The sequence below is a fragment of the Scleropages formosus genome, chromosome 17 (assembly GCF_900964775.1).
Source record: "Scleropages formosus chromosome 17, fSclFor1.1, whole genome shotgun sequence".
Classification (NCBI taxonomy): Eukaryota; Metazoa; Chordata; class Actinopteri; order Osteoglossiformes; family Osteoglossidae; genus Scleropages; species Scleropages formosus.
Genome location: NC_041822.1, coordinates 26,059,398 through 26,086,119, shown reverse-complemented (window position 1 = coordinate 26,086,119; position 26,722 = coordinate 26,059,398). Strand labels below are relative to the sequence as shown.

At 55.2% G+C, this 26,722-nt stretch overlaps 1 protein-coding gene across 1 annotated transcript in view; it reads left to right on the top strand.

Moving 5' to 3' along the window:
* Nucleotides 1-23,658, top strand: part of LOC108921831 (transmembrane protein 132C) — a 121,038-nt gene extending 97,380 nt beyond the window's left edge. Inside the window, exons 7-11 of the mRNA XM_029259552.1 lie at nt 5,055-5,198; nt 18,367-18,575; nt 19,539-19,812; nt 21,239-21,430; nt 22,468-23,658. Of these exons, the coding sequence (XP_029115385.1) occupies nt 5,055-5,198; nt 18,367-18,575; nt 19,539-19,812; nt 21,239-21,430; nt 22,468-23,658 (2,010 nt within the window). The remainder of the gene's footprint in view (nt 1-5,054; nt 5,199-18,366; nt 18,576-19,538; nt 19,813-21,238; nt 21,431-22,467) is intronic.
* The last annotated feature ends 3,064 nt before the right edge of the window (nt 23,659-26,722 follow it).

Here is a 26,722-nt window from a genome sequence, read left to right as displayed (position 1 = left end):
TGTGCCTGTGTGTGTGCCTGTGTGTGTGCGTGTGAATGTGTGTGTGTGTGCGCGCGTGTCAGCGAATGCATCCACATGCCAGCTCTCCTTGGCAACACTGCATCCTTGAAGAACCGAGGCCGATTTCAGGTGGACGTGTGTGAAGTGGAGGCGGTTTCTTCAAAAGCAATTTCTTTTTGGAGTGTGTGTCGGAGTGTGTTCTCCCGGGTGCCGCGACAACGCCACCCCCCCCCCCCCCCCCCCCGCCCCCGCCCCCCACCCCTGACTGCCAATGGGGCTACTGGAGGAACGGGGCTGACGACGCCGCTGAGCCAGCGAGCCTTTTCTCTTAAGTCCCCACATGAGGAAGTATGACATTGAACCCCCAGAGCGAACTCCTCGAGGCCCCGGTAAGGACCCTCTCTCCTCCTGGCTGCGGCGGTGAGCGGATGCCCCCTGCAGATCGTCTCCCGTCCGCGCCGTCGACGCGAAGGGACTGAGAGGTGGACGTGTGCGGCAGGACCGACGGCGAAGTGTCGGGGTATAATGAGCTCCTGACCTTTGGAGGTGACACACGCCTGACAGGCCGGGACATGTACGCCTGTAACGCTGTCAGCGCCGGCGGGAGAGGGGGTCTGCTTCATTAGGCGGCAGCGCCCAAGGGGCCCTGCGGTGACAGATCTTTTTTCATGGGTGTGACTTTGCCCACCCCCCCCACCCCACCAGGCTGAGCATCTTCATCGAATAACAAGGGGGGGGTTGTTTGTTCAGCGCCTGTTGTGTTGTGTCAGTCGCACCCCCGTGATGACGCCGCTGCACACGTTATCTTGTCTGCAGTAGAACTCGTCAAATCGAGTCTCGTGGTCTCAGGGTCTGAGGTGCGACTGCGTCCTCCATCAGCTGCTGAGGTCATTCGAACCCGAAAGCTGCGCCGGTTTCGCATCCGGCCTGAAGGGGCAGCCGTTGTATCCTGAGACACGTTGCCCAGTGTTTCTCCTCCCGGAAGACCTGTTGTCCCGCTGGGACGCCCCGCTCCCACCCCGCACCCGCCGAGCTCCAGTACCGCCCGGTGGGTCCGTCTCTCCGCCCACCTGCGAGGCGGTCCGGAGACAGGAAGGTACCTGCATGGTGCGGGACGGTCGGAGCGCTGCGGTGGGGGCGGGGTGCGTACATGAATAATGCAGGTCCCGTGCCGATGTGCCGCTCCGCTGAGCCGACTCCGATCCGGCAAGCCGGGCCTCGTGCCGGCGCCGTCGTTCTCGCTGACGTGAATCCCAGTTAATTTCAGAGCCGTTCCAGACACGTGGGCAGGTTGCACAGCAGCACTCTGCATCCCGAATGCTAACGGCTAGCGCCGCGCGCGGTGGGGGGGAGGGGGGAGGGGGGAGGAGACCGGCCGCAGCTTGTACTTCAATACGGGGACCTAATGAGGCGTCGCTCTTCCTGAGCAGCGTGAGGGACGCGCAGGCCTGTTGACTCTGCATGTGCGGTTCCCTTGCAAATGGGAAACCGCTGCAGCCTGGGGGCGGGGCTAAGGGGCTGGGAGAGCAGGGGGTGCTGGGGAAACTGCAGGTGTGTGCAGTGAAAGGCAGGAAGTGTAACCTTGATGCGTTCGAAATAACAATGCCACACATGTTGCACTGCGGTCACTTACGTAGCGGTCAGTGTGCTAAAGACTGAAACGGTCCCGATGCCACGGAGACCCTGTTGCGGAACCCTAGAGTAGGGTTGTGATGTGGGTCGTGGCGCAGAGTAAAAAGCAGCTAAGCGGTGATTTTGGTGCCGAAGGGAGGCCGTTGGTCCCTTGGCCCCCCCGACCAGTGGGTACCAGCGACTCCCATCGCAGCGCCTGGGTCTTGCGCTCATGTCCCCCTGTGACCGATTAGCACCAGGACCCCCGTTTGACAAGCCACCGCGTCACGCCCAGCGGGTCATTCGGCCTCTCGTACCGCCGTCTCCACCGTTTACCCCATCATGTTTTGTAAAGGACCCCTCGGAAGGCGACGACGGAGATTTCAGCGGAGCCGGAATTAATTTACCGCGGTCCCTCTTTAGAGGGAATCGAATCAAAGTGGGCAGCGCTGCAGGTGTGCAGAGCGCTAATAAAATCCCTCTGAAGACGGGGCCACGGCGAGTGTCCCTCCTCTCTCTGCCGTTCACTAATAAGAGTTCCCTAACGGACACTCACCGACGCGACGTTAATCATCGCCGTCGCTCGTTCGCTGCTGCGCGGCGCAGAGACACAGAGAGGCGCGCGTTCGAAAACACAGCGGCAGGATTTCGGCACACCGCCACACTGCAGTGTTTTGACAGCGAGCGAAAGGCGAGAGACGGCCCGCCGCGAGGACGTGTTCGCGGTCGCGTCGGCGGCTCCGCGTTAACATCGCCGGCGAATTATGGCCAGGGAAGCGGTTTCGGGTTCAGTTCCGCACAAAGGCGCTGGGGGAGCCCCTCCCCCTCGCCTTCCTCCCTCTTAACCTCTAATGGCAAAATCGTGAAATAAGACGGAGCCCCGAGCCCCAGCCGCGATGAGGAGAGGGTGTGTGTGGTTTCGGTGAGTGCGGGACGCCTTTGTTCGCGCCACAGATGAAATAATGTTATCTGGTTCCCTCTGCAGGGACAGAGTGAGCGATAAGAAGGAGGGGAGGAAGAAAAGGACGCGCACAATGGCTGAGGCCGCCCGCGTCCCTCCCCGTACGTCCGTAATGACGCTTTAGCCGACTTCACGCCTTAATTGAAAATGAGCTGTAATGAACAAAATTGACTCTGTAATTAATGTGTCCTGTATTGACGCCGGAGACAATGCCGACTCACTCGTGCCCATCTTAATTGTCCTAATTATCTGTCCCCTTGCTGTAACGAGAGGGTACGGACTCTGGTTCCGCGTCGACGAACCTCCCGCCTATCGCCTCGCCGACCCCCCCGCCCGCCGCGACTCGGCGCCGCCGTCGCTCTCCATGGAGACGCCCTGCGACAGTGCGAGAGGGGGCGTTAAGGCGCCGAGCTCTCTGAGCCGTTCGGTCGACGCGTCACACGATCCGAAGACGAGCGGCTGCCGGGGGCAAATGCGAAGCGACACGTGGTCGTGGTACCGTGTGGAGTTCTTACGTTCCACCCGTCTTCTTTCTTGGCTTTTTTGACACAAGTGTTTTGAGCGAGAAGGTTACCTCCCGACTCCAACTGATGGACTCACACTTATTTGATTCGTTGACCTTTTTTATTCTTAATTTTCAGAAGAGCACCGAGTCACAGCGACACAGAGGCAGAGACGCCTAGAAGCTGCAAATTCATCCAAATCCAGGGCAGAAGGTCAAAGGTCCTCATAACACGTCACACTCATCACACTTCGGTTATCCTCGCATTTAGTGAGGGAACTTCAGGTCACGACAACCCAAAACATGGACCATGGCTCCGGTAACAATGACGGATCTTTCCTTGCCAGATGCTGCATGTTGAGTAACAGGAATCAACATACGTTCCATAACCTGCCCAAAACAAAGTTTGGGTTGTGGTTCAAGAAGAAAATCGATGGTGACAAATCAGACTTTTTCACTTGTTGAGTGACCCCCCACCCCAGCTGACCGTGACCTTCACCTTTGACCTGTTCCACATTCCAGGTTCTTTCCGTCTCCTTTCACTTTCCACATGTTGGAGGTGTTTCCTGAGATGGGGGATCTACTAAACCGCTCGTCTTCTCTGTTGCCTCTGACAACTTATTCGTTCATTGATTTTGCTCAGGGGAGTGTGGTGGCGCGGTGGGTTAGACTGGGTCCTTCTTTCTGGTGGGTCTGGGGTTCGAGTCCCGCTTGGGGTGCCTTGTGACGGACTGGTGTCCCGTCCTGGGTGTGTCCCCTCCCCCTCTGGCCTTATGCCCTGTGTTGCCCGATAGGCTCCGGTTCCCCGTGACCCCATATAGGACAAGCAGTTCAGAAAGTGTGTGTGTGTGATTCTGATTAATTGTTTCTCCGGTGCAACTTACCCAAATTTACCCAGTGGCACAGCACGGTAATTTTTACTAGAGCAATTCAAGGTAAGTATTTTGATTAAGTAGAGTAGGAGGTCGGATTTGAACCTGGGTCTTTTGTGTGCGAACCACTACGCCCCCTGCTGCCGCCAAATTGTAGAGCGCACCTCATAACCCACAACCTCAACCAAGAGTTGACCTTTCTTTTACCATGTTTCTCAACTGTTTTACATAAAAGTGCCAAAGAACCTGTTCCGTAGTTCTGCTGCTCTTCTTCACATCATTTCCATTGGCTGCAGCACCTTCTTTAAACAGGAAAATTAATATTCTTCCTTTAGGAAGACAATTAAGTGGCGTGGCGGAAATTTCGGAGCCGTTCCCCTCGTGCTTTTTCCGGAGAACACACGATTACCAGGGGAGCTTTTTAATTCTCCCCTCTGTTTCACCTTCAAATGGTGCCAACGCTTTGGACGGTTCCACACCTTTGAAGGAGGATATTGAGGGGAACAGAAAGATGGTACCGATACCGCGGTTTAATTAAACAGAAACGTAGCGTTGCGGTCCTGCTGCGAAACGCTCGCCAATTCACCTTACTAATCGACCTTGTTTTGGTGGCGCTCGCGCCAGGCGTTTCGGGGAATCTGCGTTGCGTCGAATGAAACTTGTAACATTTCCGCTAAGCACCGGTCTGAATACGTGTTGCATATTTTCATAATTCATCTTCTGAACACTTGGCCTTATTCAATAACCCAGGTAAATATGAATCACTAGTTTACTGTGGCTTTTCCACACGCTTCTGTTCTGTGTGCGTGCGTGCGTCTGTGGAATCCGCTGTATGGATCGGAAGGTGGATTGCCAGCGTAGCTCCCTCCCTGCGTTAGAGGACTCTCGGAGGGTCGATGCACCACAAAGAGGCGCGGTATCGACTCCTCTATCGACTCGGCTCTCAGTTGCTCCACTCGTACCTTTCTGCGGGCCGCTGATGCACGTCGAGTGTTTCTCGTCCGCTCGTCGTGCTGATTTCCACCCTGAACCCGTCGCGCTTCGGGTCCCAACCCTGTCGGCGTCGCTGCTGACCCTGCTCCACCCTGCTCCACTCTGCCCCCTGCAGGACACGGAGATCCTCAACACGGCCGTTCTTACGGGGAAGACGGTGGCAGTGCCGGTCAAGGTGGTAACCGTGGCGGCGGACGGGACGGTGACCGACGTTTCTGATGCCGTCGGCTGCCGCTCCTTGGATGAGGATGTGATCAAGGTAGGAAAGGCTGAGGCGCTCGCAAGTGCTTCCTGAACGATGAACCAGGAAACGATGGAAGTGACGCTTGCGGCTGCGGGGTGAGGCGGGGTGGGCTGAACCCAACCCGGTTCCGTCTGTGTCGGAGACTACGTGTCGTTGTGGTGTTTCAGAGGGTTTCTTCTCTCGAGTCAAAGATGAGGTCAGTCGCCTTTGGCCATAATGTCAGTATACGTCCACTCGGTGGCCACTTAATCAGGTACGCCTCCCTAGTAGCAAGTATGTGCCCCTTTCACTTCCAGAACAACCTCAACTCTTTGAGGCATGGATCCAACAAGGCGCAGGAAACATTCCTAATGTATTTTGGTCCAGGTTGATTCCAGAGCGTCACACATCTTCTGCAGATATTTCAGCCACACATTCACTCCTCACCCTAAAGTGTTCCTGGAGTCCTCCTGAGGTGATCTGTGCTTTGTGACACGGTGCCTTGTCCCGCTGGAAGTGTCCATCTGAAGAAGGGTTGACTGGCCACTTGGAGGGGACGGGGAATGCACCTGGTCAGCAACAGTGCAGTATGCAGTACAATGTGGCATTCACTTTGTCTCAGGGGGCTTAATTTGTGGCTAGAAGATATACCCCGCACCATTACGCTCCCACCACCACCAGCCCGTACCTTTAACTACAGGCAGGATGGCTCTATGGATTCATGTTGTTGATGCCAGATTCTGACCCATCAGTATATCAGAAATTGAACAGAAATTCATCAACCAGGTGATGTTTTTCAACTCTTTAATCATCCCCTTTTGGTAACCATGAGCCCACTGCAGAATCGTCTTCTTGTTCGTAGCTGACAGGAGTGGAACCTGGTGTGGTCTTCTGCTGCTGTAGCCCATCCACTTAAAGGTTCAGTGAACTGTATATTCAGCGATGCCTTTCTGCACAACACCGCTGCACTAGGCTGTTACTTTTGCACTCGTGACCTTGCTTTTGGCTTTATTGGTCACACCGCTCTAACCAGTTTCTTTAAAAAATGGTTTTGCCCACAGATGCACCTCTGAATGGGTACTTCTGTGTCTTAGTGAACTCCTGGTACTTCAGGGTGTAAAAATCCTAGAAATGTAGCTGTTTCAGAGATGCTGGAACCCCCATGCCATAGCATGTTAAAAACAGCTTAGATCACACATTTCTAACACTCAGATCAACAGCAGCTGAACCTTTCAACACTGATTGAATGTTTTATGTGTTCTGAGCTGCTTGGAGGACCAGACCAGCTGCATTAACAACCAGGTGTACCTAATAAAGCGGCCACCGAGAGTGCGAGCGCGAGTTCTCTGCGGTGCTGTCGGCAGACGTCTCGCGGGGTCCGTTCTGCCTCACTCTGTTACCCTGGAGTGTCTCGCCGTGACCTTGGCTGGATTGCTGCTACTTGACCTGTTCCTAAATGGCTGCGTGTTTCACGCTGCGAGGAGAAACGCGCCGCGGGACGCAGTACGACCGCCGTGGTACTCATGTGAAGAGTGTAAGAGCAGAGCTGCAATCTGCATGATGCCTTTGGGTTATTGATTTTGAACACGGTATTTACTGTGTCCTTGACGGCGCGGGGAACATCAAATCGGTGATGATAGGGTTAGGGTTCCCCGGCGCGGACGGCCGCTCCGTGTGCGTTCCTTTTCCATGGTGCGCCGTAAATATCGGAGGTGGCTCTAATCTCTGCCCCGGTGATGCTCTCGCTGCGGCCGCTCGTGAAACGCCTTCGAATTATCGCCATCTCCCGGATCCTCCGACAGATCGGCCTGCGGTCTTCTACTTCGGAGAGCAGCTACGAGAAACCGCCGCGTGTATAGTCGTGTACCCCAGTGTATGGTGGTAGCGTGTAAAAGAGCAGCGCCAACGCAGTGACTGCTTCCAGTGCGTAAATCACGTGCGTGTTCAGCACCGCACCTGCTTGTTCTTGTTCGAGGAGGCGCAGCGTGTGGTGAGTTAATTTCTCTCCCAGACACACCCTGTCCTTCAGGCCCAGGTCCCACATGATTTAGTGCAGCTCCTCGGAATGGGACCCGCGCTGTAACCCCCCTCCCTTCCCCTCCTGCGGCGGTCGCTCTCATTTCTCAGGCGAACGAGCATCGCAATCGCCATGGGAACAGCAACAAAACAACACGCTTATTCATTCTGGGACTTTTACATTTATCTGACACTTTCCTCCAAAGCGATTTACAACGTCAGCTTACTTACAACAACATCCCCATTTGTACAGCCGAGTCAGAGTAAGTTCCTTGCTCAAGGTGGGATTCAAACCTACAACCGTTAAGTCCAAAGGCAGCAGCTCAAACCACTGCACTACTAGCTGCCCTTTGAGGTATAAAGCAGCCAGCATGAGATCAAATTGGACAGAATTATGGGCACCAGGGGGCGCAGTGGTTAGAGTTGTCGCCTTGCAATTGGAACACCTTTGGTTCCAATCCCTCCTGCTGTAGCACCCACGATCAAGGTTCTTACCCCGGACTGAAATAGCACAACTACCCTGCTTTATAAACAGGTCAATTGTTATAAATATGGTTATGTAACATTTTCTGTAAACATGGACAAATGAGCGAGATAAGTAATAATAATAATAATAATAATAACGTTGTGGCTCTCACTTCATGCTGCAGTGTGGTTCCCACCATATCCACACTGTCTTTCACATTTCCTTTCTGAATATCTTATTGTAGGTTGTTTGTCACTGTAGTGAAAAGAATTTTATTTGATTACATGAGAAGTATTGGCACCATATTATGAAGAGACGAGGTACAACTATACTGCGACTAAATGAACAAATTCATTTTTGTTCTGCTTTTGTGCTGCAAGTTCTCGCAGAACTTTTGAAACTGCTGAAAATGAGCTGAAAGGCACATTAAAGAAATTGTCCACTTGCATTAAAAGCGTTTTACAAAGACGGTGAAATTACCCTTCACTCCCGCCTGGTACACCTCTCTCGCACCCGGGTGTTTCCAGAGAGGAAATTTTCACATCCAGAGTCGCACTCTGTTTGTTGAATGAAACCGATAGCAGTGAGAACACACTCATTTACACAAACATTTATTACTGTCATTTTGGCAGCGTTTTATCGCTGCTCTTTTTCTTCTCTCATTACCGCACAGATGGCACTTATATAACTATATGCACATTTTAAAGGTGCATTTCAATGGGGGAAAACAGTTACTGTAGCCTGTAGTTCATCGAATATTAATCCCCTTTTTGCTTCTGCGCTCAGAAATGGCCTAAAATGTAGCATGTGTGTAATTCGGACCTTTTCCATTTTAATTGTCCACAGTCGTGATCCATCGCGTTCCCTTTATTTGCCTTTGTGGACCGACAGCAGCCTTCGGTGTGGGGTTTCGCACTGCAGCGTTTACCGCGGTACTGTCGGAAACGTTGTCAGCAGCGCTGGGATGAAGAAGTGTGTCTCGCACACACACGCTGCCAGAAGCCGCTTGTCCCGAGCGGGGTCACGGTGAACCGGAGCCTAACCCGGTGACGCAGGGTGTAGGGCTGGAGGGAGAGGAAGTGTGTTACATTAACATTTATTCACACAGGAGACACTTAGGAGGAGGAAGTCGCACGGTGAGATGGGGGCAGAGTGAGGGGGGTGAGAGACACTTTTCTCCAAAGGAATGGACAGCTGAGAGTAAACAAAGAGCATCAACAGACAAAGAGCTCTCAACACAGGATCATTAGAACACAGCTTGTATGTGTGATGCCGCTTTGTTGCTGCTTCACATCCCTCCGGTATCTCCTATGAAAGTAACTTTCAAACATCAGTTACGTAGATAATCACAGCAGATGGTGTTGGACTCATTGATGGAGCTGTCAGGAGATCAGGAGAGAAGCTGCTCTCGGAGAGATGGGATCGAGACCCTTCTTCAGTGTGGGAGGGATTCAGCAGCTCTGAGGGACACAGGGAGTTTGTTCCACCACGTTGGGAACAAATCTGAGAACCTAGAGACTTTCCAGTTTGGACGGGTGCGATTGGGCTGTAACAAGAGTATTAGGGAGCATTAAGGAGGATTTTTGCGTTTGAGATGATCCTCCTGAAGCGCCGCCTTATTGTCTGAGCTGCAGTTTGGTTATTAAAATTGAGAATATTCACCGAGCACCTCATAGACCGAGGCGCGGACCGCAAAAGCTCGCTCCGGCAGGCCGAGGGCACGGGCATTCTCAACCTCCTCCGATCGATGCTCGGGGCGGGGGGCGGCGCCCGTTCACGGCTCATCGGTGGCGCCATTTAATCGATCGGACGTCGGTCCCCCGGCCCCCGGGTGTCACCCGCAGGCCGAGGTGCGTCGGGGGCCTCCTGCGGAGCAGGGCACCGGTCTCTGGGGGGTCCGGGCTGTCGCCGCGCCATGGCAGTGTGACGATGAAGGTGAGAGCGATGATGATGATGGTGATGCAAGCTTGATACACATTTGGACTGCTGTGAAACCACACGCTTATGTAGGTGCGCTGTGTTCCGGCGGTTATTTACTGCTAATAAAGCGTGAACCGCCATCAGCAGCTTCATTACAGTGTGACAAGGATCATTTATAGATGTTTTATTTGGGATCTTCGCCGCGGGACAAAGACGCGGGTTTGATCAGCCCGGCGACGTTATTGCGGGCTCCTCGTCCCGTCGACGGCGCTTCTTGCGTCGATAATGAGAGGAGCGACTCCTGGCGGCGCGGCGTGGCGATACGCTCCACGGGCCCCGTCTGCAGGCGGCGGGTCGACTCCGCGCGTCCGGCGTCTGCCGTCCTCGAGCTCTCGTGCAACTGCATCGTCTCAGAAGCGAGAAGTTCTATAGGAAGCACCAGGTCGCAGAGGACAACATGCACCTCGCTTTTCCCCCAGAAAGTCAGAGAGAAAGGAAAACAGGGTAAAATCATGTAACTGCCAAATGGCCGGGAGAACAAGAGGAGGAATGAAATGGAACATTATTATCGACTTGTTACACTGTAACGAACAAAAACTCCAAGTACTGAGAGGGGGGAAGAGCTGAGCTCTGCATCTGGTCATTGTACCTTATCTTAATTTTTAACTTTACACAACTGGGTCATTTTGACCACATCGCTTCAAGACTGCTGCTGGAGAAGGAGGTGGGATTCAAAGCCGCATCCTTTAAGTCCACACAAGTTGAGGTGGCGCTGGGTTGCCGGTCTCGAGTTGGAGCCGTTAAGTTCTTAGCGCCAAGAACACAGGACGCCGATGCCACTTTACTCTAATCGCAGTGGAAATATTGCGAATGATGCCGTAACACCTTATGATCGTCGTAACCTTTTTTATGACGCCTGAGACGGCGGCTGGAAAGAGACGGAAAGGAGCCGAGGAGCAGAGCGGCGTCCCATAAATCCGGCTCACCTGTGCGCAAACACCTGTCTCTCCAGGGGCCGAGAGCGCGGCCCCCCGCCCATTCGAACCGGCCTCCCGATACAGGGGCGGTTACTGTGCCCTTGCTCCGTGTTTTACCGTAGTATTCAGCACGCGGACGGTGAAGCGGCACACAGCGGAGGGCGGGGACACCCGACGAGGTGGAGCGCAGGAGAGCCGCGTGTGCAGCAGGACGGCGGTAGGGGGCGCAGCGGTTTGGGCTCCACCCCGGTAATGTGTTGGCTCAAATGGGACCGCAGAGCGAATGTCTCGTCCCGAATCATCCAGCTGGGAAAAAATAGATAAGTTACCGCGCTGCAGAAACGGGCTGCCAGTTTCTCGGATGAAAAAAGGTAAGTGAATGTCTTTGGGAGGAACGTGAACAAACCTCCGCTGTGCGGTCAGTGGAATCGTCATCGCCCGTCGTCTTCTCCCTTTCGCCTTCGTTTCGTCTCATTTTTTACATCTCTTCGCGAAAAATGTCGAAGGGAGATGCCGGTGTGTGTGTGTGTGTGTGGGGGGGGGGCATTGCCTTGGTGCACGAACTGTCGACTGGCAGAAGAGCGTAGAAAACAGCGCTGTGACCCCACACCCCCCACTCTGCCCCACCTCACCGTGCGACTTCCTGGACCACAGCGACATGGTGGACCCACGTCACGGCGACATTAATGAAAGTGTGGGAACGTTTCCATCGCGCCTCATAGATGGGGAAAGCGACGGTAAAGTGAATTTCCCTCGAAACCTGCGAGTAGCTGGAGAAAAGAAACATTAATAACGGAGGGAAACTGAGAATAACGTGCAGGTGAAATGCTCTGCTTCTGGGGAGTGTATCGATGAGCGCAGTTTCCTTTTGCTGCGTAGGGCGCGGGTTCGAATCCCGCCTCCCTTGAGTCAGGTACGTACCCTGAAGTACTCCAGTAAAATTGCCCAGCTGATTGTGTAAATGGGTAAATACGGTAAGTGCAGCTAGATAAACAGGGTGAGTCGCTTTGGAGAAAAGCGCCAGATACGTGTCACTGTCCTAAGACACTGGGACAGACGGTATATATTTGTTCACGGGGGTTTGCGTTTGCTGGTTTCGACCCCATTCGCGCCCAGCGGCCGCGCAGCGACGTCGGAGGGAGGCCCTTGATGACGGGAAAGTGCGTTTTACAGCAAGCGAGACGCGGGTGCGAGGGGGCCGCTGGCGGGAGACGGACAGCCTCGTCCGTCTCCCGCGTGATTGACGGCGCAGGAGCGCGGTTGACGTGACGCGGGAGGGATGCTGAAGGATGCCGTTTCATCAGCGGCATGATGGACGTGTTGCCTGCTATTTTTGGAACGTCTATTTTGAGGCGTCTAATCAGCAGGGAAGTAGGGAGCAGACAGGAAGTAATGGTGCCCATCAGTCTGCCGCTGACAGCGTCGCCGACAAACTTTTCTTTGTGTTCTTCTCGCCGTGGCGGGACGCGGCGGGGGAGGGGCAGGCGGGACGCCATCGCTCGGGGTGGGATTGAGAGAGTTGGACGGGAGGCTCCTGGCTCCGGCGTCCCCCAGAAGTCATCGCCCGCGTTCCTTGCGGGCTTAATTACACGGACACAGACTCCTTGACGCGCTTCCGCGGCTCTCGAGGTCCCCGGAGGGACGTCTTCCGTCTCCGACGCTCCGGGGCCCATCTGCGGATTCGCAGCCGGAAGCCGCTCTCGGGGCAGCCTGTAGGGGGCGAGAGCGAGGCCAGGTGAGCGCTCTGCGCAAACGCGCCTGGCCGTGGGGGGGGGGACCGTTTCCCGGACGGCAGAAAACCGCTCGGCGCTGATTAGCTCATTAGTCCTCCGGCCACACGCCACACGATGTAGCCGTCTGAACTCCTCCTGGGCCTCCAGTTCACCGGGATTCGGGGGAAATCTGCACCTTAGAGGCGCTTTCTCCACCCTGCTGTACTCTACTGTACTGCACTCTATTGTACTGTATTGTATTCTACTGTATTTTACATTTTGAGGTAACATGTCACTTTACCAACCCATTGTGGCGCCATATGCCATATGGACACGTTTAACACGTGCAGTGTGAGCGCACACACACGCACACACACGCACACACACGCACACGCACACACGCACACACACACGTGTGTGAGCAGAGGTGTGGAATCCGTGGATGAGAGTGAACATGAGATACACCGTCTCTCCAGTACAGTTTGAAGCCAGGTGGATGATGACTGGATTATTAATGTCTCCTCATCCTCACATCTCCATGTGGACCACGATGGACACCTCCGCACCTCACCGGCGACTCGGCTACTTTCCACGTCTTAGTCCAGTGTGCCGTGTGTTTTACCCCGGTACGAGTGCAAGCACCTCGAGACGGCATGAATATTGAAGGAACCCCCATTCATAATACCATAAAAGATGAGCGCGTGATTTCTGTGTCGCTGGAGGGGGGGGTGATTGCAGTTCAGTAGTTACAGGGGTTACCCTGGAGGTGGTTGGTTCAAATCCCACCTACTGCTGTAATCCCCCAGTTTAAGCCCCAGCTGTATAAATGGGTAAATCATAGTACAGTGGACTGAGAAACACAGTGAAATTGTCTCGAACAAAAGAGTCATGAGCACATAGACGCTTTTCTCACTTTTACACCCCTGTTCATTTACAGAAGCGATTTAGATCGTTTTCTAAAAGCTACAGCAGCCGGATTCCTCCTGAGATTGGAACCTATAACCACGTGAGCCCAGCGAGCGAAACGTGCTCTGCCTGTGGCCCCAACGCACATTACTGAGGGTCACTCTTTGTGTACTCCTGCACCCCCACTGCTCCCTACAGCCCATACAGTGTTTTTTCTTACCCCCCCAGCCCTTAGCAATCATGAGGAGGGATGACTGAGCTCAGAGGAAATAACGCCCCCCGTCCCCCCCAGCCGTATTCTGCCCCCTAATGACCGCAGGGCGTATTTTCATCGCACCACTCCCATGTGTCTTTGAGCTCGGAACAGTCATTGCGACACACGCACGGGTCCCCTGGGGTCCTTGAAAAAATGGTGCGTTCGAGAGCTGTTTATTTATTTATTTGCCTGCTTGTTTGTTTAACTATTGATGGCATCAGGAGTGTGTGTCAGCATGAGGCCGAGAGCACGGAAATGTGGAGGCAGAGTATGTGGGCTTGGGGTGGTTGTGTGTGTGTGTGTGTGGACACGCTGCAGCGAGGGGTGCGTTTGCATGTGTGTGTGTGTGTGTGTGTGTGTGTGTGTGTGGACACGCTGCAGCGAGGGGTGCGTTTGCATGTGTGTGTGTGTGTGTGTGTGTGTGTGTGTGTGTGTGTGTGTGAATATGATGCTTATGAGAGCGCAGCTCAGAAGGAATGACCGACACACACGTCCCTCCCGAGGAGCCCACAGCTAATCCTAACCCTAACCCTAACCCTCCAAAGAGACACGTAACGGAACATAACTTTGTGCCTGTTGTGCAGCGAATGTGACCTGTGGTCGGTCACCGAGCAGCAGAGACTGAACCGGACCGTGGAACCGCCTTAATTCAACTCACCTCCACAGCGTTTACGGCTCCTGTCTGCTTTTCCTCAGCGTCGGTGATCGATAACAAGATGAGGGACGTTCGACACGTTCGTTGGCCGAGTTAACTGACAAAGAACAAGAGTTTGTGGAGACGACACGTTTTCATTTTCGGTCATTTTAAATTTGTTTTCATTTTAACGAAGCTCAAAGTTACCGCAAGTATCAAACCGACAAGTATTTTTTATTTATTATAGCGACAGGTGTAGCTACGCCGCAGCCGCAACGATTTTTACAGTGAGACCAGAGAATGAATCAAGGGACGTCTGTCTCTACTCACCTCGACCACGGAACCCTCTGGAACCCCGACGCTCATCGTTAGTAGAGAAAGAACACACAGTAACCTGTTCAAGTTTCCCTCCAGTGCATGTACAGTGGACCGCCAGAAGATGCATCGTTATTGGTTAGAGTTCAGATTTAGGGGTGATGGTTAGGGTTAAGGCTCAGGTTTTTTCTGGGAGAGCTGTTTTAGGCGTCAAACTCAGGAGCAGCAGGAGGCGTATCAGTGTGTACACTGTTTACCCCGGGGACGAGCTATGCATCTGGGTGGGTGGGGGGGGTGGGGGGGGTGGTGCACAAAGCGCGGCGTTGATGGAACTCCAGAGAAGCGACTGAACGATTCCAGGCTCTGAAATAAATGCCGTGCTCGGCTGCGAGGCGCAGGGCTGATGAAACTGGGTGGGAAACGGAGATGGAGAGATTTCTTTAGCTCATTTTCTGGCCTTGTGCTCCTCGTACCCCCCGCCCCCACCGTCAGCAATTCTGAATCCTCTGAGTTATTGAGGAAGCTCATTTCATTTTCTTTTTTTACCGGTGCATACGCCGGCTCCTCATCTTACAAACACAACTGGGACCGGAAGCCTGTTTGTAACTCATTTTGTTCATAACTCCAAGGTCACTTTTCTCCCCCAAGTCACAGTCAATGAAAGCTTAACTATGCAGACACTGGACATTCTCTTCAGGTGCTCTAGCTTCATTGTCCAGGTATAACAAGTACAACAGGGTTTTTTCACAGTTCACTGCAGTATTTTAGTGACTTCCAGCAATAATGCACACACACACGCATTTTCAGAACCGCTTGTCCCTGACGGGGTCACGGGGAACCGGAGCCTACCCGGCAACACAGGGCGTAAGGCCGGAGGGGGAAGGGGACACACCCAGGACGGGACGCCAGTCCGTCACAAGGCACCCCAAGCGGGACTCGAACCCCAGACCCACCGGAGAGTAGGACTGCAGTCTAACCCACTGCGCCACCGCACCCCCGAGCAATAATGCAATTAAAGGTAAATTAAAATGAGCGAGAATAAAACGACATTGTCTCCGCAAAGTCCTATTCAATGCCCGTCGCCGATCAGTTTATCCCATATTGTGCAACGTTCCTCATGCTGTTATTGATCGCTGACACTCGGGCAGCGCAGACAGGGTCTGTAGACACTGTGGAAGTGAGTTGAATCAACGCCGTCGCCCACTGCTATTTGGCTTATGTGCTCATCACCGCCACCTATCGGCCGGCTGGGTAAACACAGGTCACATTTTCTCTGCTGGAGTCACACGTAGATCTGTGAAGAGAAAACGAAAAGGAATAAATCAGCTGCAAAACGTTAGTATTTTTGAAAATTCCTAACTCTGTCGAGTCACGAGGAAGCAGACAAGGGCTGAACCCTCCAGGTGTGCCAGAGCGATGGAGGATCGACTAAGTGGCCCGGATCCTTCGGCGGGAGCGAGGGAGCGTCCCTTCCGCCGAAGCGAGTCGCGGCCCCGTTAATCGGTTCTGTCAAAGCGACCGTGCGGTCGAGCCGCAGACAGGCCCGCCTTCATGCCGCATAATCCCGTCTCTCATATCGGCGCTTGATTGTATCTGTCTGCGTGTCATTAATTTCCTGGACAAGCTCCAAAGTCGCCCTTAATGTCTCCGCTAAGTATCGTCCTCCTGCTGCTGCCGCCTCGAGCGCCTGATTAATTTGTGCCCAGATTCTCCTGGACGTCGACGACTCCTTCAGGGATGGATGTGACGGGGAGTTCAGGGCGGCGGCGGCGGCAGGGGTTCCCCCCACGCCCCCACGCCCCCGGCCGCCCTACGTGTCGTCTTAGGGAAGCGAAGCCGTGCAGGAAAACGTTAAGTCGCCTTGGAGAACTGAAAGAATAAACGTCAATGGAATGGTGCTGAGAACTGACTCCTTGTTGGAACAGGCCCTTGTGGCCCACCGGGTGACGCTGTGCTCTCCACCCATGGAGCCCTTGTAGCGAAGACACACACACACACAGTAGGAGCGGCTTTGACGTGTTTCTCCCCTCGCTGCCTGCAACGCAGAAGAGAGGAGCCGTGGATTTCGGTATGATGTTGGGGGCAGGAACTCTCGTCTCTTTCGTAGGAACACGACTGACACACTGAACACCGACAGCGTGTTTGGTCTGTTCCTTATATACCGCGGTATAGTTTATCAATTTATTGCATCGGTATGATTTATTTAAATTATTATTATTACAAGGGGGTGCGGTGGTGCAGTAGGTTGGACCCGGTCCTGCTCTTCAGTGGGTCTGGGGTTCGAGTCCCGCTTGGGGTGCCTTGCGACGGACTGGCGTCCCGTCCTGGGTGTGTCCCTTCCCCCTCCGGCCTTACGCCCTGTGTTACCGGGTAGGCTCCGGTTCCCTGTGACCCCGTATGGGACGAGTGGTTCTGAAAGTGTGTGTGTGTGTGTCTGTGTATATATATATATATTATTACTACTAGTCATTTGACTCCTCGATCAGGGACTGCAGCAGGAGGAGGGACTCGAACCCAGGACGCAGAGAATGTAAGGCCCCGCTGAAGACACCTCCCGCTCTAATTCAGTTCACCCGTTTTCCCCACTAATAAAAATGGCGACCGGTGACCTTTCCTGTGCGTTTGGCTCAGGGTTCCGTCACCGGCCGTAACTTGAAAGCGCTGATTAAGTATGAGGGTCGGTCCACGAGTGTCCTCGACGAACTCGGAACACTATTAATCCGCAGCGACATTCGTCTGGATACTTTCCGACCGACCCTCCAGTTTCGCCCTCTCATTAAGGCGCGTTTGCTCACACAGTCAGAGCGGAGGGAGACTTCAAAGATGATGGCACGGAGCTGCAGGATCCTCGACAGGAAGACGTGATCGTAGCCCAGCGCTCCGCGGAGGCTTTGGCAGGCGTCGGTTTAGAGGCGGGTCGACCGGCGAACGAGCGGCACCGCGGCCTGCGCAGAACCTGCCAAACGGCGGCGAGCGCTTCAGCGGTGCCGTCGCGGACGTCCTCGAAACCTTAGAGGAGCCGTTGCCGTCAGGCATCCGCGGGCTTCCGCGCCGTTCGCCGGGCCCCCGTCGGCTATGGGGGGGGCTCTCGCCCCGCACGAGGCCCCTGCGTTCCGTCTCATGCGTCTCCCGCCGGGCAGAAACAAAAAGGCAGCGAAGAAAGGAGCGAAGGAGGAGAGAAAGGAGAAGAGGAGCGACACTCGGACACGGCGCGCTGGAGAGGGACGCGCGATAACCGGCACCGCTTACAAAAGACACTTTGCACACGCGGCCGGTTGGCGCCGATAAACGGCCCTTTTTCCCTCTTTACGCTTCACAGCGAACGCACTTGGAAAGGGACCAAAGGGGAAACGCTTTTCTTTCCGCTCTCCTCGTCTCCTCTCTCCTAGACGCCGAACCGCAGAAGCGGCGCAATCCGGCGCCTGGGTGTTAATGAGGGGCCCCGGCGCCTCCGTGCTGCTGATCGACAGCGTGCGTTTCTCCTTAATGAGGTTCCGAGCTCAGGACACACGTGAGACGCTGCTGCTGCTGGACACCGATGTGTGTGTGTGTGTGTGGGGGGGCGTTATCTGTGGTCTCGGTGCCGCTCTGCCCGTCACGGCGTATCTGTATCCAGCCTGAGAAACGTGGCGCTGTGCCTTTAAACAGGGTTTGGAGCCCAGCTCCTTCCCGCTGTGGCACGGCTGACAGACCAGTGTCCTGTGTGAGAGCATCAAGTACGGTCTTCTTGCTTCAGCGGTTGCCCATCGGTAGTGCGCCCCCTTGGACCGAACCCTTAAAGAGCGTCCCACCGCACTTAGCTGCGCAGTACTGTGGCTCTCTGGTTTTTATGACCGCTAGTGACCGCTAAACCCTCGAGGTCGGGGAGCGTAAAGGACCACGGTGAGGATCCACGGTCCAAGGACTGGATAAAGATCAGATCTCAGCAGCTTTATGTAATAAGCTTAAAAAACCCACACTGTCAACGCCTGTTCCTCCTCTGACCTCTGACCTCTGCCGCAGGTGTCGGACCGCTGCGACTACGTCTTTGTGAACGGGAAGGAGACGAAGGGCAGAGCGAAGATGGCCGTGAACTTCACCTACAGCTACCTCAGCGCCCAGCTGGAGATGAACGTGTGGATCCCGCGGCTCCCGCTGCAGATCGAGGTGTCGGACACCGAGCTGAGTCAGATCAAGGGCTGGAGGGTCCCCGTGGTGGCCACGGGTCAAAGGTTCGTGCGCGTGCGTGCGTGCGTGCGTGCGTGTGTGTGTGTGCGCGCGTTGGGGTTTCGCAGGAGCTGTGCACTAGCCCAGCCCCCACTGCCTGTTATTAACCCCGTCTCTGAAGAAGAAACCCCCCCACTCACAGAATGGGAGTTCAATGCTGACCGGCCCCCACGCGCCCCCCCTCCCCAGCCACGACCCCCAGACCCCGGCGGATGAGCGGAAGAGCGCGTGCTGCAGCGGCCGAGCCATTAGCGGGGGCGTGAGCGGAAGAGCAACGGGACCCTTTAGCGCCGCGGCGCCACAATTAGAGCCATTTCTTCCTGTTTTTTCAGCCTCAAATGGGAATCGGATTAAGCGCAATTAAAACTAATGGGTCCGTCGGTTCTTTACCTGCTCGGCCGCAACTTATTGGGCTCGCGATCGGGCTTCTGGGCTTCCAAGAGACGCGTCGTGTCACCGAAAGGTCCTGCTGGGGAAGACCGCGCCTGCGGGGATACACACACACACACACACACACACACACACACACACACGCACACACAAGTGGCGATGCTCTAACCCTAATGGCGCTGCTGGGTGGAGGCGCTTTGCTTGTGCAGCGCGAACTTTGCACGGTCCCACTGTCCATTCGGTGCTCCGCAGACCTTCGTCGTTCGCTCTCGCAGCCGGTCCCTCCTTCCGCAAGTACGTTCTCTTTAGCGCCCCCTGTCGGCTCGGAAGGAAACATCTAGAGGACGTGTCTCTTCCGCAGGCATCATCATCGCCTCGACCCCACAGCCGCCTGGGCCGTAACCGCCTCGCGGAACAACCTCAGCTTGCGATTCGGACCTGTGGCCTTTGCCCTCCTTCGCCGCAAACCTGCGATGGGGCAGAAACTCTGGAACGTGGGCATTTTACTGGGACTCTTGTTGCCGTCGGCAACCGGGTGCGTGAGGGTCGGGCTGACGGCAGCGTGTCGTTGGCCACAGGTCCGCACGGGACAGCGAGGACGAGGACGAGGACGACCGGAGGGGGCGCTCCTGCTCGCTGCAGTACCAGCATGCCGCGGTGCGCGTCCTCACGCACTTTGTTGCCGAGGCGACGGACCCCCGTGCCCCGCTGGCCTTCATGCTGGGGAGCGACTGGCAGGCGGACGTGACGGAGCTGGTGCGGGACTTCCTGAAGGTGGAGGACCCCCGCGTGGCCCTGCTGCGGGACGGTCGCGTGCTGGCCGGCCTCGACGTGGGAGTCACCACCATCCAGGTAGGCGGGGCCTCCGGGGGGCGTCCCTCGGCACGGGTGGGTGGGGGGGCGAGTGAGGCCGCGATGAAAATCGGAGCCGGAGGGCACCGAAGATCGGCGGATACATCCGTCACCGTGCTCAGACGTAGACGACGCAGTCGCGGCCGCCGCTGACGGGAATCGAACCCGCGTGTCCCAACAAGAACGTTATTTATCTGCGCGACTCAGGCGGAGGAATTTGTGGCCCTCGAGAGGCAGGATGAGAGACGCGCCATTTGTCCCGCGTGGGCACCTCCATCCGTCTGTGTCCGCCGCACGGGCGCAGAAAAAGTCGTTAGTTAAAAGATCGTTAGTCCCCGCGATCGAGTGGCGCGGAGCACTGATTTATGTGTGTGTCTGCGGGCGTCGCTCTCCTCCGGACACATCCGCATTTGTCACACCGTCGCACCGCCGGCGTCTCGGGAGGCAGAACGCAGGGCGGCGCTAGAGAGGTGACGCTGTCCCTCGGGCCAGAGGAACGCAGGAGTGTCAGTGCCCTCAGTAGGGGGTATCAGTGCCCTTAGTGGGGAGGGGGTGTCGGTACCCTTAACCGGGCCTTCAGTGCCCTTGGGGGGGTATCAGGAGGTATCAACACCCTCGTAATATTATTAGTTTTCATCGAAAAAAATTTTCCAGGAAAAAACATGTCTCCTAAAGTTCATTGTAATGAATAGTCTAATGTAGGTAAAATACCAAAAAGGTATTCTTATGCATGACCGTGGTAATACCTACATATACAGTGTACCGGTGTACTGCTGTATTTAATTTTTTTAACAACTGTAATATTTTACGTTATCATTATATTATTCTTTATTAGCATTTTCACATGAGTAACACGTTAACGAAAGATATGACGAAGGGGAGGGGTGCGGCGGTGTACAGCGGGTTCGGCCAGGTCCTGCTCTCCGGTGGGTCTGGGGTTCGAGTCCCGCTTGGGGTGCCGTCCTGGGTGCGTCCCCTCCCCCTCCGGCCCTGGGCCCTGTGTTGCTGGGTTAGGCTCCGGTTTGCCGTGACACTGCTTGGGAGAAGCGGGTTCCAACTGTGTGTGTGGAACAAAGCACCGTTATAGAACTCAAACATGACAACTGTTTATTTATCCTGACGGTTTATATGACACAGTCTGAGGGGTTTTCGACTAATGACGTCAGGGCTATGAAACCCTGCGGAAAGCAGAGGACCCCCGGCGTACAAATGAGTGTGACTCATTTCCGCTCTCGAGACTCCAGTAGTCATCCTCTGGAGACGACTGAAAGCGCAAAGGACGCCACGTGATGTCGGCGCAAACGCAGCGAGGGTCGCGAACCCAACCGGTGCCGCTTTTTCCCCGGTTTCACCCAGAACACGGACGCCGCGGGGTTCACTGCGAGCTGTGAGGTACAGCGCCCTCCGTCTCTCTGTGCCGCAACAGGTGCTCTCCCCCCTGTCGGACTCCATCCTGGCGGAGAAGACGGTGACGGTGCTGGACGACAAGGTGACCATCACGGAGCTGGGGGTGCAGCTGGTCACGGGCCTCTCGCTCTCGCTGCAGCTCAGCCCCGGGAGCAACAGGGCCATCGTCGCCACGACAACCACACAGGAAGTGCTGCAGAGCCCCAAGCAGGTAGGACCCCCTCACAACCCGGAGCGAACAAAGTGCTTCGGCCGCAGGCGCAGGACCGCGGACGCACAGCTCGTGTGTCTGACACCACCGTGTTGCCGGTTCACATCCTTGCATCGGCTCCCGTAGAAGTGGATGGGTTTGTGACCCTTCTTCAACGTGGGAGGGATTCAGCAGCTCTGAGGGATGTGGGGCTGTAGAGAGCGATCAGGTTCGGTGGGTGTCGGGGAGCAGATCCAGCGATGGTCTTGTAACGGTCAGAAGGGGAGACTCATGGGAAGTCGCTCAGCAGCGTTTGGTGTTCACCGCACAGGACTGAAGTCTCCAGGCATGGGGGTGCTGAACAGTTACAAAGCGCACACCTACCAGTGCTCAGCAGGGGGCGTAGTGGTGAGAGCAGCTGCATTTGGACTGGAGGTCACAGGTTCGAATCTCAACTCCTACTTTTTAATTAAGCTGCTTTTTCCCTGAACTGATACAATAAAAAATACTCTGCTGTATAAATGGGCAAATCAGTGTTAGCAGCTTTGAAAAGGGGAACGAACGTGGCAGGAAATTAAATATACGTATAATAATAGTGACTTGAAAAAAATAAATAAATAAAAGGCTTTACCCTACCTTACACTTCCAGGATGGGCTCTGAACACCATGACCCTGCACTGTACAAGTGGTTACTGATGATGGACCTGTTTCAGAGTATTTTTTACTCGTTAGATCGGAGGTTTTCACAGAACCTGAGCGGTGAATAAGTGGAGGGACGTTTCTCTCGCTTTGGACTTACAGACAGATTGAGTTACAAACAGGCAGCTCTGTTCACATCCTCTGTGTTTTACAATGACTTTCTTTGTGCTCAGAGTTGAATGGAAAATGAAAACGTTTGGTCCTGTAACCATCCGCTCGTTTCCAGTGACCACTGATCCGGCTCAGGGTGGCGGTGGAGCACCGGAGAAGAAGGTCCGGCGGGGGGGTCCAGTGTGCCACGTGTCACCGAGGGCCGCCGCCGGTCTGTGTGTCACCCCCCTGTCCCTGTCTGTCCACAGGAGGCGCTCATCAGCGCCTGGCTGCAGTTCAGCGATGGCTCCATGGCTCCTCTGGACCTGTATGAGGCGGAGCTCTTCTCGCTGACGGTCACCTCCCTGGACGAGGCCGTGGTCAAGGTGCGGTCGGACCCGACGTGGAGGTGGCCCGTGGTCGTGACCGAGGCGGAGGGTCAGGGCCCGCTGGTGCGGGTCGAGATGATCGTTGCGGAGCCCTGCCAGAAGACCAAGCGGCGCAGCGTACTGGCGGCCGGCAGCGGCAGCGTCAGGGTGCGTTTCGGTCCGGCGGAGGGGCCCCCGGTGCCGGGTGGCGGTGGCTACGGAGGCCGGGGGGGGCAGGAGCCGGAGGATCGGCCCGGCGACCGGAGACAGAGACCGCCCTCGGCTGACCGCGGCGGGTCGGACTCCCACTACTACGGCAGCTCAGTGGCCGACATGGAGGACGGCGTGGCGCACAGGTCCACCACGACGACGAAGAGTGCCATCCTGCGGCACCCCGGTGGGGACAAGCTGTTGGACGAGGGCGGCCAGGCGCAGAACGCCCCGGTCGACTTCTCCGACTTCCCCGCCCAGGTGGAGCTGCCGCACGGCGGAGACGTGGACGAGGACGACCTGGTGCAGTCGCCGCGCGGCCTCACCGACCTGGAGATCGGCATGTACGCCCTGCTGGGGGTCTTCTGTCTGGCCATCCTGGTCTTCCTCATCAACTGCGTTTCGTACGCCCTCAAGTACCGCCACAAGGAGCTGTCGGCCGAGGGGCCCGAGACGCTGAACCACGCCCACGACTGGGTGTGGCTCGCCCACGAGGCGGAGCTGCTGGAGAGTCACGCCCACCTGTCCCCGCAGCAGGACGAGCCGGGCGCCGCCATGGAGTGCGGGGGGGGTCTCGAGGAGGCCAGTCATCTGCTCAACGGCGGCTCGGCCCAGAAGAACGTGCAGGGCCAGGTGCACCGCTCGGCCGAGGGCGGCGCCGCCACCGACGCGGCGTCCCACAAGGGCGACTCGCCCACGACCAAACGGAAGCGCGTCAAGTTCACGACGTTCACCACGATCCCGCTGGACAACGGCTGCCCCTCCGTGAGCCCCCTCATCGGGGGGCACGGCGACGACATTAAGTGGGTGTGTCCCGACATGGAGCTCGGCGAGGACTACATGGAGAGACTGAACGGCAGCGCTCTGCGGGACGCCGCGTGACAATCCCTCGCTCACCCTTTTGCCTTTTGCAGCCGAGTCGAACCGGACAGCAGGCGGCGCCTCGCCGTGACGACGGGACGGAGCTTTCCTCGGCAACCCGTCGCCATGGTAACTGCGGAAGCGCCAAACGTCACGGCTTGGAAGGAGGAAACTGCGGGCTGAAAAAGACGAAGCGGAGTACGACGAGCGGGACGAACGAGGACGTCTTTATTTTTGCTCGGTGTATTTTTTTAAACATCTTGTTCGGAATTATTCCAACCCGTTTCCGAGTTTCTACTCGTTCCTTTCGTAGGTGGACGCGTCTCCATGGCGCCGACACGCCCTTCCAGTATGTACAGCTGTATGCGGACGGTCGACCACTTGTAGTGTTCAGAATGTAATGCTGACAAATATTGGCCTTGTAAATAAAATGCACACAGCAGGGTTTGACACGATTTCACACGTTTTATAACATGTTCATTTTGCTCCCTCCCCGTTTCGCACTAATCCCACACATCTTTTGCATGTTCTTCTCAATAAAGGCACAAGAGTCCTGGGACCCCGTTCCACTGGCAGGAGACCCCCAGAGAGATGTGTACATACTGTACCGCTGTCTCTCACAGTTACTGCAACCTGTCTCGTTGTTCCTCTGTATTTTCATATGTATCATTGGAGGAATTTCTCCCCACGGGCGTCTCGTCTCCCCTCGTACGTCCGAGGCTTCGGTTCTTCTTTTCGTAATTCGCTTCACCTTCTGTCCTTTGTCTCCATCCCTCGGTTCTTATTTCACGACGATAAAATATACGCTATATATATATATATTAAAAAGGAGAAATAAAATGCATCTCGAATTTTCATCTTTAAAGTGATTCTCAGCAGGACAGGAAGGGAGAAAACAAATTTGCGTGGGATTAGACGACCTTCAGTTTAGTTTGGCGGCGTTGCGTTCGCAGTAATTCGTTTAATACGGGCTCCGTACGCCACCAGGTTTACCGCGCTTACCGCAGTTATTCAGAGTTTGGCCTGATGGCACCATCCAGGTGTGAGCTCTTCTCCCCACCCTCAGCAGAGCGCCTCCCGCTGGCGTCCGGGGCCCTCGGACTCGTTGCTCTCGGAAAGAGTCTCCGAAACGCGTCGGGTCCCTCGGGAGGATCCGTGACGTTGGACCTTCCGGAAAGAGCCGTTCGCCTCCCTGGGCCCTGCTTCTTCTGCGCTCCCCGCGGAAACCCGCGCGTCCAGCTGAGCGAAGGCTTCATGGGACACGAGCCTCTGCCGTTGAGTCCCGTTGAGCCCACGTCCGCTCTTCTTGATCACACCATAGGGTCCTTCCAGAAAGTTCTGCGCCCCACCTGCGTCCTCGGTGTTAAAGCGCTGCGTCCACTGTCGCCGTGGATCCGACCTTCTCACGATGTGTCCAAGGCATGAAAACCCGTCTCATCGTCTGTGCTCCCAGTGATGCCCCTGGTTTCGCTTGATCCCAGATGTGGGTTTATATGAAACCTCTCCATGAAGAAGATGAATTTGCTCACACATTCCAGCTCTTACGTGTCCCTGCACCTCCTCCGACGTTCGCACCGCGTCGCTCCCTTCCCGCTACACTCTGCAGGTTTCCGGGGGGGCGTAGCGTCCACGTTCGGCACTCGGGGGGGCGGTGTGAGTGGCGATGTACAGAGACTCCCGTCCCCCCTCTTAACTGAGCCTCTTGAGCCTCCGACCCATCGGTTCGCTGGGACATTGATGGACGTCCAGGTGACAAACTGGCAAATGAGGGGCGCCCTCAGTGACTGCCTTCAGACATCAATTCCTTGTGCTGGAATGAACCTACGCTACACCCTTATTTACCACATTTTACTGCATTTGAGGCTGACAGCTGGTAGTTGAGAGCGTAGCGTTGGCCACCTTCGCGTTCACAGCAAATTCACAGCGTGCGACGGTCGCAATACCGTGTTTACTCACGCACAGGCAATCGGCATTATTCCACGTGAATGAATGTGTCTTCGGAATAAAGTGTCCGCACTTTTACCGCGGTCAGTGAGGGAGTCAACTTACAAAGTGTCACCTACAGCAAAGAAAATACAAGAGCTTCTTGTTGATTTGTCGTTTTTCGATATTTTAATTTCATAGGTAGTAAATAAATCAGTGAGCGAGTGAATAAATACTGTTCTCGAGTAATAAAAATAGTGTAAAAAGTTACCTGCGCACTAATTATTCGAATTAACTGTCACAGGGAATTAGTCCACAAGCTTGTTATGCAAATAAACTCGAATGCATCTCAAGGAATTAATTGCTCAGCCACTGAGATTATTAATTAGATAATTGTTGATTAATTAGTGAATTATTGGAGAAGTAAACTGATGAGGTGAAAAAGAAAATTACAAACTATGACACTGTAACAAGTGACCATGCAGGGGGTCACATGGAGGAAAATGTCTCCAAAAATTCAGTCATTTGAAAACAAACAAGTGATATTAAAATAAACCCCATAAAACAACCAGTAATATACAGCATTTGCAGCATTTCGTTTCGGCTCGTATGAGTCGTCTGCGGTGCTGGGTGTGCCGGGTTCGAGGAGTCGCCACGTGTGAGGCGCTGCAGCGTGGACTTACTTTGACGAAGAAGTAAGTACCGAAAAAACACAAAATGAAATAGGAAAGAGGCACTTTTGCCATCATTGCCATCATCAGTGCACCGCCTTCACCATCATCATCACCGTCACCACCACCGCCACCATCACCATCATCATCAGCATCATTACCCCCCCGGCTCCTCCAGCCTGAATTCTGCAGTGCGACGCCCTCCTCTCCTCCAACGGCCAACTTGCATATTATGACCTCACCTGACGATAATCCCCAAGGCGGGTGGGGCCACACTCCTCTCAGTGCCTTGTCCCCTCCATTCCCCTCCATTCCCCTCCACTCTCCTCCACTCTCCTCCACTCTGGAGCTCAGGCTGAGAGGTGCAGGAACGCAGCGGTCTCTGACGCCGGATGGACACTCAGTTCCTCTCCCACTCGCACCGGAATACCAAACGAGTCGTTAGCTCTGCGGCTCCACGTGAAAGAAATGATCGTTTCTCCTCGACGCAT